General features: G+C 35.5%; 1 protein-coding gene across 1 annotated transcript in view; it reads right to left on the minus strand.

Annotated features, from left to right (window-relative positions):
* Positions 1–16,280, minus strand: part of MALRD1 (MAM and LDL receptor class A domain containing 1) — a 491,205-nt gene that overhangs the window by 83,293 nt on the left and 391,632 nt on the right. Inside the window, exons 33-35 of the mRNA XM_075997515.1 lie at positions 11,639–11,902; positions 5,602–5,727; positions 1,846–1,912 (exon numbers count right to left, since the gene is read on the minus strand). Coding sequence (XP_075853630.1) covers positions 1,846–1,912; positions 5,602–5,727; positions 11,639–11,902 — 457 coding nt within the window. The remainder of the gene's footprint in view (positions 1–1,845; positions 1,913–5,601; positions 5,728–11,638; positions 11,903–16,280) is intronic.

Below are 16,280 nucleotides of genomic sequence, written 5' to 3' on the forward strand. Positions count from 1 at the left end.
GTACATGTGTTTGTGAAAGGAAAAATATGTCTAAATGGATAAAAAGATACAACTACAGAATAGGATTTGAGTGTCAGGAGCTCTACTTTTTGCCTGATATACTAGTGTATGTTTTAAAAATTTTTATTAGAAAACACATATATTAACTTTTGCAATGGATAATTTAAAAAAAATAAAAATTAGAATGAAGAGACTGCCATGTTATAGCATGGAAAATGTTTCAAAAGTCATTTTTTCATACCTACAGTGTAGACAGCGCTAATTCCAAACATTTGTTTATATTGATGCTCATTATAATTATTTCTCTCTGTGAAAAGTGTTCTTTGCTATCAAAAATAATTATTTTGGGATATGTGATTGACTTTCCTGGGAGTGACTTCTTTTCTATATTTCACTCCATTGATTTCCTTTCTTAAGTCTGTCCTCCTCTCAATGCCCTGTTCCACCTTCTCCTCCACCTTAGAATTTTCACATTTGAGAGAAACAAGTTTAGGACTTCATCATCTGGATTTCAATTTTTGAAGTTTATTTAAGTCCACAAAGGTGTTGCCAAGAATGCAACGCTCTTTGCTTGGTCAGCTGAGACTATCTGAAGCCTAGGAGCTTTTTCTGGCCTGAGTATCAGTGCTAAAGAGGAAAAAAATTCACACCTCCTTATTTAGAGTGGACACCAAATAACATTATCCACTCAGCTGATATTGGGTAAACATTATGGATGGCATCATTCTCAGTTTCTTTCAGGAGATTTAAAAAATTCATATTATGCATCCTGTCTTTCCTTCAAATAATAGTTCATAATAAATTAATTTCCATGGAAACCAATATGGGGGAAAGTATAATCTTGTTGAGATGTTGTGAAAGAAATTAGGTAATGCATTCAAGAGACAAAACGCTGAGAAACACATTGGTAATTAAATTGTGACAATGTTAAAGTAGTGTCTAAATATATCCCATCATAAAATTTTTATTATTGATTTAATTGGTTGAGGTTTTATTTTTATTTTTTAAGGAATACATTACTTTTTCTAAACTGTCTATGTTGATTCAGAAGGATATAATGATTTAAAAAGCTAATAATTACTGTTTTCCAGATATTTATGTGTGTTTTGTTACAACTTGAGCATCAGCCTTCAATCAGATTTCTAATAAGCAAAGTGATGTATCCATTGGTCTGCTAGATTAAAAAATCATAAACAAAAACATAATGGAATATGCATCATTTCCTTTGGAGTTTATGAAACTGTTTTGCACAATTCCCTAAAGGGTGAGAGAAAAAGTCAAGCAATCTTTGATATGCAATATAAATAATTCCCAAAAGAAATCACAAGGCCTGTTTTTGTTTATTCTTGCTTTGAGTATGCAAATGTATTCCTTATCTGTACCTTAACTTTACTCATAAACATCCACTGCATAAGCCAGAAAATGGTCTGATTTATGAATTAGTTTTATCCTTTGTTGTCAGAAAAGAGAAATACAGAAATTGAAAAAGAGAGAAAGAAAATACAGACACAAAGTTCATCTGAAATAGAAGAATATCCATATCAAAAAAATATTTTGAAAACTTGATATAAATATTAAAAGCAAGGAATAATGAGTATTATTAAAACTATATATCCCACATCATACAAAATGTTGAAAAACATTCAAAAGCATATTAAATAATTGATTTTTAAAAATACAGTCACATCTTCCTTTTTCTTATTCACAGATAAATGCCAATGCTGCTATTATCCACTATTTTACCTTAATAACCATGTATTGATTGATGTTCTATTATATCAACCTCAAGAAAAATAAGTAAGCCAGCTGCAATAAATGTTAAGAAAAACAGACAATGCTGCTTACCGACACATAGGACCATTTTTCTCCACCACACAAGTCCCTCCATTTCTGCAGTAGTTTAATGGACACTCTATAAAGAAGCATCACAAAGACCACAGTTAATTATCAGCATTATTTGCAGGAAGGAGGATATATCACTGTGAGTCACTGCATTAAATCCAATCTCTGTTGAGTTAATTGCTTCCCAGTTGCTAAAAGCAAAAGAATTCTCCTAGACTACTTTCTTGTAACCCCCAAAGTTTGCTCAGTGGCTCCTACTGTCCTGGATGTGAGTGTTCCACAAAAAGAGAAAACTCTGAAATTTATTTTATTTATTGTTTTAATTTTTAAATTAATTTTTTGAATTTTTATTTTCTTTTTTTTTTAACCAGCATAATAATTATACACATGTATGGAGTACATAGTGATGTTTCTATACATATAATATATAGGATCAGACCGGGGTAATATCTACCATCTCGAACATTTATCATTTCTTTGTATTGGTAACATTCAGTGTTCTTCTTCTAGGTATTTGAAACTGTATACATTATTGTTAACTGTAGTCATCCTACAGTGCTATAGAACACTAAACTTCTCCACTTGATTAGGTGCAATACACTTATTTAGAATTTGCCTGTGTGATGTATTTGTAATTATACTGAAATGTTTTGTTTAGTGAAATGTTTCTTTTCTTTAGTTCTGCACAACAGTCCCCATATCAGGGCAGACAAATGCCCTCCCTGGGTGGCCTTGTCTTTTTAATAAGTCACTCGTGTGCATGCCTGTTTCCTACCTCTGCCTCTGTGACTGATGTCATCAAAGCTCAGGTTTGTCTCTCCTGCCCCAGTCCTGTAATTTCACTGCTTGCGTTGCTCCCTAGTTCTAGTTTAGCATGAGCATTTATTTTCAGAGTTGGTTTACTTATAGGTTAAGAGAAGCTGAGTATATTCATAGAGTGAGTACTGTGGAAGGATTAGCACATTTAGCTTCTCATTGTGTTCCTATATACTGCTTCCTTGCACCCTCAGGAAATAGTCCTGACCCAGGAAAGCCTGCCAATTTCCCTCTTCACTTAAGGCCCAACTTGCTCTTCCTGGCTTTTTTTTTTTTTTTTAATTGACACATAGCAATGCACATATTTAAAGGGTATAATTTGACACCTCCTGTCTTACAGGATCCCATTCCTCCCTTGTGGGTTCTTGCAATTCCAATACTTGATTCAACAAATCTATTCTGAGCACCTATTAAATGTCTGGCACTGGGCTAGGCACTGGAAAGGTGATTAATTAGAATGCAGGCAGCTCAACATAATTGTGAGGGCTGGGGCCACTGGAGCCAGATTGCCTGAGTTGGAATCTCAGCCACTTGTCAGCAGTGTAATATTGGGTGAGGTAGTTAATCTTTCTGTGCCTCAGGTTCCTTTCTGTAAAACAAGGTTAAAAATAATAACTATGTCATAGGGTTTTTGAGAATGTTAGAAGAACAATTGGCTCAGAGTATGAGTTTAATGAACACTGACTTTAAAAGGGTACATACACACAGTCCCTGTTCTCGCTGACCTTCCAGATGCAAAGAAAGTAAGTAGGGCATTAAGATGCGGTATGACAGTCATCTAATAGGATGGGTGTACCAAAGGTGATGGGAGCACCAAGAAGAACACCGCAGTCAGATTTGGGGAGTAAGGAAATCCTCTGGAAGAGAATCAGTAGCCATTTATTTGGACAGTAGTGTGTATGTGGAAAGGTAAACACAGAGACCCAGAGGCCGAGAAGAGGGTGCCGTGTGTTTGAGGAACTGGTCTTCATCATCATCACCATCATCAGTACGCATATATTATTATGTTCATGTCCTATCCTACAATGTTATATTTTTAGTGCCTTTTCATAATTCACCTCTAGTACTGCAAATGACTTGAAAAACACTTTCAGTTTAAATTCAGCCAGACAAATACTGGTCAATAATTTCTTTGTTGTTTATGCAACCAAAACTAGAAAATAATATGCTTTTCCAATATAACTTGGGACTGGACAGGATTCACTGATATAAACTTAACCTGCAACATTTAAGCAGTGCCTGGGCTTGATGTTCTTGTTAATGACTTAAACCTTGGGGTAAGTGAAGCCAGATGCTCACCATCTGTTGTGTGACCACTAGGGGAATTATTGGATGTTGTAAGGATTGGGCTTATAAAAGTCTATGAAATGCTGACCTTAAAAGAACATGATGCTTGCAAAGAATGAGGAGTGTGTAATGTACACTGACAAATCTTTAGCATGGATTAGGCTTAAAGGCATTCTTAAAAACAGAAGATTAACTTTATCATATTTGATTGACAAGCCAAACAAGCAAAAAAAATGTAAATAGAGAAAACATATAATATAGATTTTATTTCTGAAAACTGTGTTTCACTAGTTTTTTTCTTTTATTCTAACTCAATAGCTGTGTCAATTTGACCTATACTTTGTAAGTGAACTGTAACTAATTGTCGACCAACTAAGAAACAGAACAAAAAAAGTATGTTATACAGTGTTACTTACAGGTTGTCTATTACTCAGTATGAATGATAAGTCTTCTGTTTTCCTGACCCCATTTTTAAAGGTAGACCATGTCAAAGCAGACACTAAAATGATAACATGTTATAATAGAAAATGTCTCCATTATATAAATAAATTTGGGTCCTGGATGTAAATACTGCATCTCAATAGTTTCAAAGAATGGAACTATCTCATGAACAGCTTTTTTTCTCTCTCTATAAAGAGATTAACAGTATTTCCCTTTGGGTTCCTTACTTGAAGCACAAGCATTCCTACTGGAGAAATAATGGCAAAAAGCATTCATTCATCTTTGCATATTTTATGGGGCCAGATCTGCTCACTTCTCCATTTCCTTTTGTACTCATAAAATTCAGTTCTATACTCACTTTCAGAAGTATAAAAAATAAGTCTTTTTACACTATGATTTGATTATGATCATCCTTTTCTCACTTATCTCATAATGTTCTCCTCTCTTGAAAGATACAGAGTATATTCTTACCTAGTTTTGATATAAAATATTTCCAATTTATTTAGAAAATCTGATTGAATATATCTTTCATCATTAATTTATATTATCTTTTAGTTGTGACAGAATTATATTGCCCCTAACAATCTATTATTTTATATATTGCCTGTATGAAATAAAAATTCAATTACTTAGGAAAGATGTTAACAATGGACTACAATAAATCAAAGAATTTTAAAGCAGTTTTGATAAAAGTATAATCACAGATTTACACTATCTGCTCTTACACTGTATAAATGTTCCAGGATCAGAAGAAAGAAAAACGTTCAAAAGTCAATCCAAAGTTTAATAAATTTACTTTTAAAAACATGACTAGATCATGCAAATAAGAAACTCTTATAAAGAAGTGGAAATAAGATGACTGCAACTTTTAAAAATTAATTACATTAGATTATATAGGGTTTCCTTATAGAAACCAAATAATTTTCATAGAAGAGATTATTAAATGCTAAAATATTAAATTATATATTAAAATTACATGTTTTATTTTTCTTTATTAAATATTATAGAACAAGCATGGGCCCATTATATTACAGGCTTATACTTTTTTTAATAAATGTAGCAAACTCAACATTCTTCCTGTCCCTGAATCAATATAGAAATGCAATTATTCCATGCTTGCCATTACTTGGAATCTCAACTTTTAATATTTTTTATTCTTTTCAGGTTAAGTTAGTGGTTTCTACTTTAAAGAATATCTGAATGGAAATGGAGTACCTGAGCAGCTAGACTCATCAAGCTGCAAATCCATGCAGTCAGCAAAACCATCACAGCGCTGGTGAGCTGGGACACAGCTGTTCGAGGAAGTACACACCAGAGCTCCATTAGAACAGCTCTTGTTGGCTGAAAAAAAGAATAATCATCATGGTTGCAAGTATGTCTTTTTTTTTCCAATAAATTTATCCTAGTGAAATATCAATAGAGTTTATTGCATTACACTTTCTTTCTAGTCCTATATTTTAGGAGACTTATCAATTTGAAATTTCCTTCAAAAAAGGTTTGTCAGTAGAACCATTTCTCAGCTGTGCATTCTTATGGAGAGAATTGTGTTCCCTCTGCAAACGCATGTGTTGAAGCCCTAACCCACATTAGGACTGTATTTAGAGATAGGGACTTCAGGAAGGTAACAAAGGTTAAGGGAGGTCGTCGAGGTAAGGCCTTAGGCCAATATGACCAATGCCCTAGAAGGGCGAGCCATCAGGAATGCTCTTGCCCAGGGGAGAGGCCCTGGAGGACACAGCATGAAGGCAGCCATTTATAAGCTGAGGAGAGAGGCCCGAGGATACACCAAACCCGCTAACACCTTGATCTTGGACTTCTAGCCTCCAGAACTGTGAGAGACTAAATATCTGTTGTTTAAGCCACTCAGTTTGTGGTCTTTTGTTATGGCAGCCCATGCTGACTAATATATGCATTATGTAGTATTATACACGTAATCAAATGCATTGTATGTACTTAGAGTCTGAATTTATTTTAGATGAGGAGTCAACTTTTACTTCAAGGCAGATGCTTCTGTACTTCTGTCACTCTCTCTTAATGTCCCTGATCTTATGTGCAATTAAACTGATAGAGATTGCAACTTGCTTTAACTTCCACCCGGGGTATATAATTTATGGGTGGTCACTGGGTACCAGCTAGATCTGCATGATGATGTAGGTCACGGAAGCTCAATGTACTGTGATGATGAGTCTTTATAACATTGTCATGGAGGAATTATAGTAACTCCAGAGTCTCTTCTTGGGGCTACACATGGAGTTTGACCTGACTTCAAGGGATGAGCATATTAATAGGATAGAGATGCTATTGCTCACAAGATTTTGGTTGTTTCAGAAAAATGTCTTTATTGGCACTGGCAACTATTCAATGGCTATCTAGTCCTGCAAAGTATTCTACCTTCCTTGAATGAGACTCTTGATTAATTCAATTATAAATGCTTTGTCCATCGGGAAGCTCGGTTCTTAGTCCCAAGACTGCATTCTTGCATTCTCCCTTCCTGTTTTTTAGTCTCTTTAGAATTACACCTTCCTATAAAGCCGTAGGCTATCATTTACATTGGTTCAACGAATTAGGGTTGAATAAAGACCCCTCATTTGAGGCTGCTGTTACATGTGAAGCATGTTTACTTTCTGTTCTTCTGCTTGTTTCAGGAACTGCAGGCCAGCAGGCCTGGCGTTCAGGCCTGATCTCTACTTTCTGGTTCTACTCTGGTTTTGGTCCATGTTGTCGGTAGATGTTTATCTTGTCTTTGCACTTCTTTCTGTGATGGCTTATTTATCTAGTATTGTTACATTTCTGGAGCAGAGGGAATGTGTCAAAGCGTGAACTCACTGCACTATTTTGTCAGAAAGTCTGGATAGATTTCAAAAGCACTAAATAATAATGATATTGATCTATACTTGTTCCTAACCCTGCCCCTCTGAGTCCCAGAGTTCAGCAGAGCTATGTGGAAGGCAGCAGTGGGCAGTCAGAGCTGTCTGGCACTTAACCCAGGTTCAGAAAGAACAGCTCTGTTTTCATCTCATGTACTTAATGGTGCGATATACAATTTCTTATTTGAAAATTTTACTCCAGACCTGCTACCAAAGGATTGGTCTGAAAAATTCCTTGCAAAAGAATAAAGACAATTAAATTGCAACCTTTTCAAGGTAAACTGATAATTTAGAAAACCCAGGAATATATATCCCCACGTATAGGTCTTGTACAGATTTTGTCAGTTCTGTCATAAATTATTCTTTTCTTTAAGCATAATTACAGGTTGGAAGGAATTGTTTATTTGAGGTATCATAGGTTGTTGACACATTTAGCTGTGAGAACTGCCCATCAAAATATATTTTAAAGTTGAACATAAAAAGTGGTGTTTTTAGGAATATGTATCTTCATTGACTGAAATTGCTAGCTCTGAAAAATTTAAGCAATACCATTTAGTGAGCAATTCTTCTTAAAGTACTAGAATATCAATTCATACCAATAAATATTATTGATTTTCCATAGCATGGAAGACACAGTGCTAAGAACTTGGAGTAGAGAGTTCAAAGAGAAATTTTAAAAATGAATGACCAGAATATATACAACAATGACAACAAGATATCAATAAAGGAGTGATTAACAGTTTGAAGTAATAATAAAAGAAATTACATCAGGTCAGACTTAGTTGGCAAAGCATCATTATTAATATGTATTATAAAAATAAGAATTCCTTTAGTGCAGGGAGATCTATAAAGGCTAGAAGTAAAGAGTAGAATCTTGAAATATATTCAAAATTTTAATATTTTAAGATAAAAGCCATTTAACAGAGTAGAGAAAAGCTGATAGAAAATCAGTAAGTTACATATTGAAACAGTGAGAACAGCAGGGGGTTTGGGATAAGGATATAGAGAAGATAAACCTAAAAAACAAGCCTGAAATCAGATTATAAAAATGACTATGTTTCCAGGAGAAGGCTGATCTTCAGCTTTTCCAAAGAGTTAAATCATTTTAGGGTATACATAGAGAAGATAAGTTATATTGCAAACCAAGCAAACTAAGGAATAGAATAATCTTCCAACTATTGTAAGAAAAAATAGATATTTGTTAAAAATGAATATGTATACACAGGCATACCTGGTTGATATTCCAGCAGATTAAAATGGAGGGAAGAGACTCTATGAGATGAGCATGGACTAGCTGTTCCACTTAACCAAAGCCACACCTGTTATCAAATGGTCCTCTTTGAATCCAGGTTCAGGTAACTGTTCCCTCCTCTCATACCCTATGGAGTATGGTTGATAAAAGCTTCCACTCATATTTTCCCTTTTGGCTTTGCTATGCATATTATATCTCTAATAAACAACAACCTTGTTAATATATTATCAACTTATGCAATATCAATGTGCCATCTATTTCTTGCCAGGAAATTGATGGACACAACATTTGATGAAATCTTTAAACCTTCCTGGTGAATAGATTGCTATCAGAGGAATATCAGTGAAAAGAGTGTTCCTAGTTTTATGCTATTGTTCTAATAATTAATCATGCTTAATTTTTTTCATTTCTTTTTTTTTTTTAGGGAAAGGGGATATTTTAGATAAAAGAAATATCATTTCAGTTTATAAAAAAATTAACATGTTTCCAATGGAAAGATGCTATTAGGTATGAATTACCTTAAAATGTTGAACTTATAGGTTTGTCTAAACTTTTTGATCACTAAAAAATTCATTTCTGCTATAATAAAAGGCCTCTACATATCAATTGCTATTGATTCCCTTGCTAAAGTTGTAAGCATCTCAGAATTCTTATTCTGATAACATTTAAATATGAGTAAGCCACCCAAAACAAACAAATTTATTCTTTTTTCCTATATCCTACTCCAATTACAACTTCTGGAATTTTTCTACAATTGATTTCTCTCTTTGACATTTCCCATTTGTTCTTCAAAAAGACTGACTTCAGGCTGGGCGCAGTGGCTCATGACTGTAATCCTACCACTCTGTGAGGCTGAGGTGGGAGGACTCTTGGAAGGCATTCTCGATTCCTTTCTCTTCCTCATTACCTGACTGTCCCTTAAACCTATTCATAATCTTTACCTCACACCATTTATCTTATCAATTGCTTCTCATTTGAACTGCAACATCTCCCAACCAACCTCCCTTCCTCGCTCCAGTCCATCCCATAGGCAACTTGGGGACAGTTGTGCAGCACCGACATGTGGCTGAGGACTCTGCACAACCTGGTCTCTGCTTATGTCTCCGGAATTCTTTCCACATTTCTCGCCACAGACTCTGCCTTACTAATAATACAAACTACGCTTCAATCAAACACCTTGCTCCCTATTCCTGGAACAACCTTCACTGGAATGAAGCATCTCTGCTTTACTTGTCTAGTGACTACTTGCCTTTCCAAGTTTGGTTGTAGTGTTTAAATGTACAGACTCCCTAGCACCACAGTTAGGGAGTGTCCTGTGTGCTCTAGACACTGTGTGTTTATCTCTGTCATAGAAATGATCATATAGTATCCCCAGTCTTCACTTACTAGTCTCCTTCAGTAATGTATCTACATGTACAGCTGGAGCAGGGACAGGGTGACATCCATCTGTATCATCAGTGTCCAGTACAAGATGTGGGATCACAGTTGGGCTCTTAATGAAGGTTTGTGAATGAATGGACAAATATGGATTTACAAAATGCCATTCTAAATCAATAGGGGAGCTTCCCCAAAACTATAATGTTATGCCTTCCGATGTTTGGTTGATCATGATTATTGAATTCTTGTATTCTGTAATTTTGCTCTAGCATTTTGTCCCCATTCCTTTCCTTTCAAGGACTTATTTCCCTTTAGGAGCAGAACTTTATATGATCAGTCAAACTCCAATTTTCCAATGAATGCCTAAACTGATAAGGACACAGTACTTTCCTAAGCTTCTCTTTAAATAGCATTCTTATTTGAAGCCAAATATCATATGACTATATTGAACTTAATACGATTTCTATCAGCCAAATTACATTAGAGTCCTGATGGGAACAGAGATAAGTAATTTGGCAGGCCTCCTCTTCTCCATTCACCTCCATTTGCTTACCTTGCCTCTGAGAAACTATTATTAGACCTGACAAGTTGGCTTTATCACAGAGAGCATACACATGGAGGAAATAACAGGGAGGGAGAAAACCAACCTGTAAGCCCCAACCAGGAAAAGAGCTTCACTGATTTAAGGTTGATGCCTTTCAACATCGAGCGGCTGCCTGTCTTTTCTTTCATTCATCCTTATTCCTTTTCCAATAGTTTTCACAATTCTGGATGCTCATACTAAATAGGACCCTGAAATCGCCTTGTATTTCTTTCAATAACTGTTCCCTTCTTATAGTTAGATTCCAAACTGCTTTTTACTATTCAAAAAAAATGTGTGATTATCAACATATGTTCTACAGACTCCCATCACTGAAATAGAATATGGTATAATAAACCATAAAATCAGTCAAGCAAAGAAAAATTAAATAAAATGTTAGGGGTGTTTGGACTCCACCATGATGATGTACTCACCTTAACATGGATGTAATTACTTCTTAACTAACATTCTCCCTATTTGACGTTGGCTAGTTATAATAAAAATAGAAGGTATCTGAATGAAGGGCTTGGGGTTTTACATGTATTTGCTCAAAACCTCACAGCCTTTTATATGTTTAGTATTATTGACCTCATTACATGTGTGATGGGACTGAAATTGGTAGCACTCAAATAACTTCCCCTAGATTGCAATGGTAGTAAATAGCAAGGATGAGATTCAAATCCATGTCCTTAGAGTTTTCTATTCCATGAACTCTTAGTGATGTAACATCTACTTAGGTAATTATACAGACCCAACTCTTAACTGTATATATTCATTAAAATTGATATTTGTCTATAGCCCTTTATTTGAGCCATCTTCATGAACCTTTATGATGGGAAGACATTATAATTATACTATTTTAAAACATTTCCATAAACATGTGCTAAAAAGATAATAAATACATAAGAGCATCCTCCATATGAATGATTCAGATGCAAATGGAAAATGGAAGTAAGACAGGTTCAACAGAAATTAGTGTGACCACAAACAAGGTGTTTCCAGAAATGCTAAGTAAGGGCCACACGCTTTATTTAGCAAACACAACACAGAAAAACTGTTATTGATGATACAATCAGGGTGAGACTCTAAAGAGCTTTGTTTTATCTGTCAAGCTCTCTCTATCATTTCAAAACAGCATTCCTTCCCTGGCACACTAAGTTAGTGAAAATAACTTACAGCAGCTAGATTCATCTTCATTAAAGTGACAGTCAGACACCCCGTCACAGAGCAGGAGGGATGGGATACACTCGTCTGTAGAGCACCGGAACTCCATTTTGCCACAGAGCCCAGGAGAGGGGCTGAGAGGACAATCCACTTCATCAGACCCGTCTACGCAATCTTCCTGTCCATTACACTTCCCTGAGAGAGGGACACACTGGAGTGTGTAGATACAAGAAAATTGATCAGCTTCACAGGGCGCTGGCTGTGTCGTGACAGGACCTAAAAAAAAGGAGCAAGTCAAGTCATTTTGGTATTAGGGGAGTTATCTCTCCATCCAATGTTGAAACATTACAGGCTATGTTTATTCTTGTGTAGAAATAGAACATCTTGTTAATTTAAGTAAACTAATTTCCAATTAGAAATGATATGAACCCTGCAAAACACACAAATATAATTAGAGAATATGCCTCATCTTAATCTCAGGAATAACGTTCTTTAAAAGGGTGTCATTGATGTGAAAACTGACATTTTCAAGTTAAAGAAGGAATTTTGATTCATGTGCCTTAAATTAGACCACTACATCAAATTTTCCTTAAAAGTAAAGATGCTCTTACACAGTAAATTGGGCACTTCAAAAAGGTATGCTCATAATTTTAGAACTTAAGGGCATTGTTAAGCTATCAGCATACAGTTTACTGTCTCTTCGTGGCCTCCACCTGGGGAGTGAGGTCCCTGAGACTCTGGCCAAGATCGGGTCTCAGAAGTTGGGGTCTGTTATATTTTTGTCAGACTGTGCTTTGTCCCTGAATCTTGATTACTGCTCCAAGGCCATGTGCTACCATATCTAAAGTCCAGATGAAATCACAGTTTAATCTAAGATATTACATTAAAAGGAATCTTGAAGACAAACCGATTCAAACCCAACCAACTCATTTTACACTGAAGTGTAAACACTGAAGTGATGAGATGAGTGATGTAAACACTGATGAGAACATTGAAGTCCACAAATTTTAAGTATTCAAAGACCCAATGTTAGTTTAATAAACTTTCACTATGTGAAACTTTTGTGCAGCCTAGGTTTGAATCCACATTAAGTTAAACTTCAAGTAGAAGTCAAGAGTGTTGAGTGTTGACTAATTGATGTTTCCAGCGCTCAGAGAATGTATGTGAGTATATAGGACTATAATAATTTGCTGGCACAAATTAGTGTGACAGTTTTTATATTCTGGATTATCTCTGGGCTAATTACTGAGGGACTTATCAAATATATTAAGGGAAAAACATAGAACCAGATATCAGGGGGGCAAGTTGAGGAATAGTTTTTCTTTACATTTTAAAAACTCTTCTGGGTTACATGAGAATAATTTGTACATAAAGATGGTCCAGTGAATTCATTTTAGTGGGTGTAAAAATATAGTTGGATAGAATGAACAATATTTGATAGTACTATAAAGTGACTATAAACAACAATAAGCTGGAGTCTATTTTAAAATAACTGAAAGAGTGGAATTGAAATGTTTCTAACAAAGAAATGATAAATGCCTGAGGTGACAGATACCCAAATTATCCTGATATGATTAATTCACATTGTATGCCTACATCAAAATGTCACATGTACCTTATAAAGATATACAACTGTTATATACCTGTAATAATTAAAAATAAAACTATGCAATACCTAGAGATAGAGCTGACAAAAGATATGCACAACCTTTATCCTAAAAATGGGAAAAACATTGCTGAGAGAAATTAAGGACTTAAAAAAAATGAAAGTGGAAAATTCCTCTCTCTCTCAACTCAACCAGTAGTGTAGATATATATAGAAGGCATTTAGACTCCAACTCTATGATCAAAGCCATGTGTCTGAGATCTACATGTCCACTCTTAGGGAGTTTATGTTCATGGAAACCCACATATCTAAGTGCGGAAAGTATAAATGCATGACTTTAAGATATCAGTACCATGTTTCTGTCTAACTATCTAAGATCACAGTAGCATATACAATTGCAATGTTTCAATGCACACATTATAAATTCAAACTTAGAAAATAAATTGGATTTAAATTTTATACCTTTATATATTGCTTTTTTTGACAATTAACTATTGTCAAATAAATAGTTTCTCTTCAATCTTTTCATTAGATTAATTGCACATTTAAGGAAGTACAGACATCCTCAATTTTATTTCCTTTCTAAAATATTTTATGCATTAAACTCACATCTTTATGAACTCACCAAAGGTTAAAAAGCTTTAATAAACTTTTTGCATGTAATGAAAATCTAGAACCAACTTTAGCAACATACCTATTACTTAGCTAAGCTAAGGTATTAACCTTTCTTAAAACACACACACACACACACACACACACACAAGGGAAACAATTTTCTTTATTTGAAAACAAACACAGAATCCTTATGCTCCTCAGCTCCTATTCAGAATGGGGTCTCTGTGTGTGTGTGTGTGTATTTATATTTTTCCTTACAGTAAATAAGCAAAATAAAGCTCTCTCCTTTGTTTGGAAGTAGCAATTGCATTACATTTCAGAATCACTTTTATTGAAAGGTGGTCAGAACTTGATCTAGGCCCTCCTTTTTAAGGAAGCCAGTGGGGCTTGTCCTACTTATAATGGATCCTGTCTTGCGTAGCCCAGGTTCTTCCATAAAGAGCAAAGTTTCCATCCCCCCAGCTGCTGGGAGGTTGGCAAATAACAGCTCACAGTTGAGTCCAGCTCCAGGAATTTCCCTCCAAAATCACAAACCCTCCTAGGAACAGCTCCAGTCACTGAATGGTGAACTGGGAATAAGATAGCCCAGGCCCGATGTCTAATGTGGGACATCTACGAAGGGCCAGTGCAGCTCCAGAGCTCCCCACAGCATGGGCTGGGCTCCCTGTTGCACCTGCATCACAGCTCAACTCCAGTTCTGCTTCCATCCCTCCTTGCAGGAATGTTCCTGAGAGAATTTCCAATAAACCTAAAATACATTGGAATCTGCCTCAGAGTTGGCCTCCCAGGGAAGTTGATTTACAGTACTATCCAAACATCAAAAATGTATCTAGTTTTAAATTCAATCCCCTCTGAATTTCTTCTTGAATTTTCCTCTGAAATATTTCTGTTGTAGGAGGAACATGAATTTGGCCTCCTAAGGGGAATCTAGGTAGGCTCTTAGCCAGAAGCTGTCCTCCATTAGCTCAATATTTCTTTTAAGTTTCTTGTTTTAGCCTAATGAAAATTCTGTGTTCCACAACACAAGATATCCATGCTTTTTAAAATATAAATGGCTTCCTTCAGGTAATCAAATGAAACAAATACTCTTGGAAGACATATTGCATTTTTTTTTTGACACAAACACACTCTGCTGCATATACACATTAAGAGTGGCCACAGTTAAGAAAGTTTCTTCCTAAAATTTTAATTTCAATGAATTTATTCTTGGTTTTCACCCATGGAGGTATCTAATTATTACAGAAGGATCACAAGTTTCCAGTGTGTTGGAATCAACAATAAAGTGTATCTCATGCTGTAGTTCCTAATTGATTTATTCTTTGTCTATTAGAGCTGGTCATAATATACAACTCCTTTTAACTCTGTAAAATAGGAACAATGTTAATTGTTCCCTTTTTATACTCTGAATAATCCCAGCAGTCCTTTAAATGCATACTACTGAGTGAAAGAAACGAATCTAACAAGGCTACACACTGCATGATTCCAACTATATGACATTCTGGAAAAGCCTAGACTATGGAGACAGAAAAAAGATCAGCGGGTGCCACGAGTTTGGAGGTGGGAGGTGGGGCAGGGAGCAATAAAAAGGAGCACAGGGGATTTTGGGGGGCAGAGAAACTATGCTGTATGATATGGTAGGCACAGATCATCATATATTTATCAAAATCCATAGAACTTTTAACACCAAGAGTGAGTGCTAATGTAAACTATGGACTTTGGGTAATAATGATGTGTCACTGTAGATTCATCTCATCAACTGTAACAAAGGTATTGCTCTGGTGCAAGATGCTGATCATGGACAAGGCTGAAGGGTAGAGGAGCATATGCAAACTCTGTACCTTCTGCTCAATTTTGCTGCAAACCCAAAACTGCCGTAAAATATAAAGCATGCATACGCACAGAATTGCACTTTATAGATATGTATTCATATTGGTATATATAGATATTAATATTGGTGTTGAGATATATATATATATTTTTTTTTTTTCAGGACCAATATCCTCTTAGAACCTATGTTGTAGCCTGTACCTCTCTTAAAATATACATGTTTTGATTTCTCCAAATCCCCTTTAAAATGAAAGATCCAACATTTGAAATGCACGATGCTTTGGTAAATGTAGTGTGCACTGGTCAAGCACATTGGTCCATTTCTTACTATGCCCAGTGAGCTGCTTAGCCAGGTTGTTTCAAACCAACAGCACTGAGGTGCATGGTCAGTGAATGCACAAGGGCAATGGTGTAGAAGTAGTCAGCTTCCTCGGAAATGCATGTTGTTGCTCATTACATGAGAGGGTTACTCTGTGGGAGAGTATAATATGCTCAGACCAAAACTAAAACTTACATCAGGAAAGAAAACTAAAATAGCAGATTATGAGTTCATGGCATCATTTTCATATATCCCCAAGAGTCCCGTTAAAATAGAAAGGATGAAGA

This window comes from Microcebus murinus, chromosome 25 (assembly GCF_040939455.1).
Source record: "Microcebus murinus isolate Inina chromosome 25, M.murinus_Inina_mat1.0, whole genome shotgun sequence".
In the NCBI taxonomy this organism is placed as follows: Eukaryota; Metazoa; Chordata; class Mammalia; order Primates; family Cheirogaleidae; genus Microcebus; species Microcebus murinus.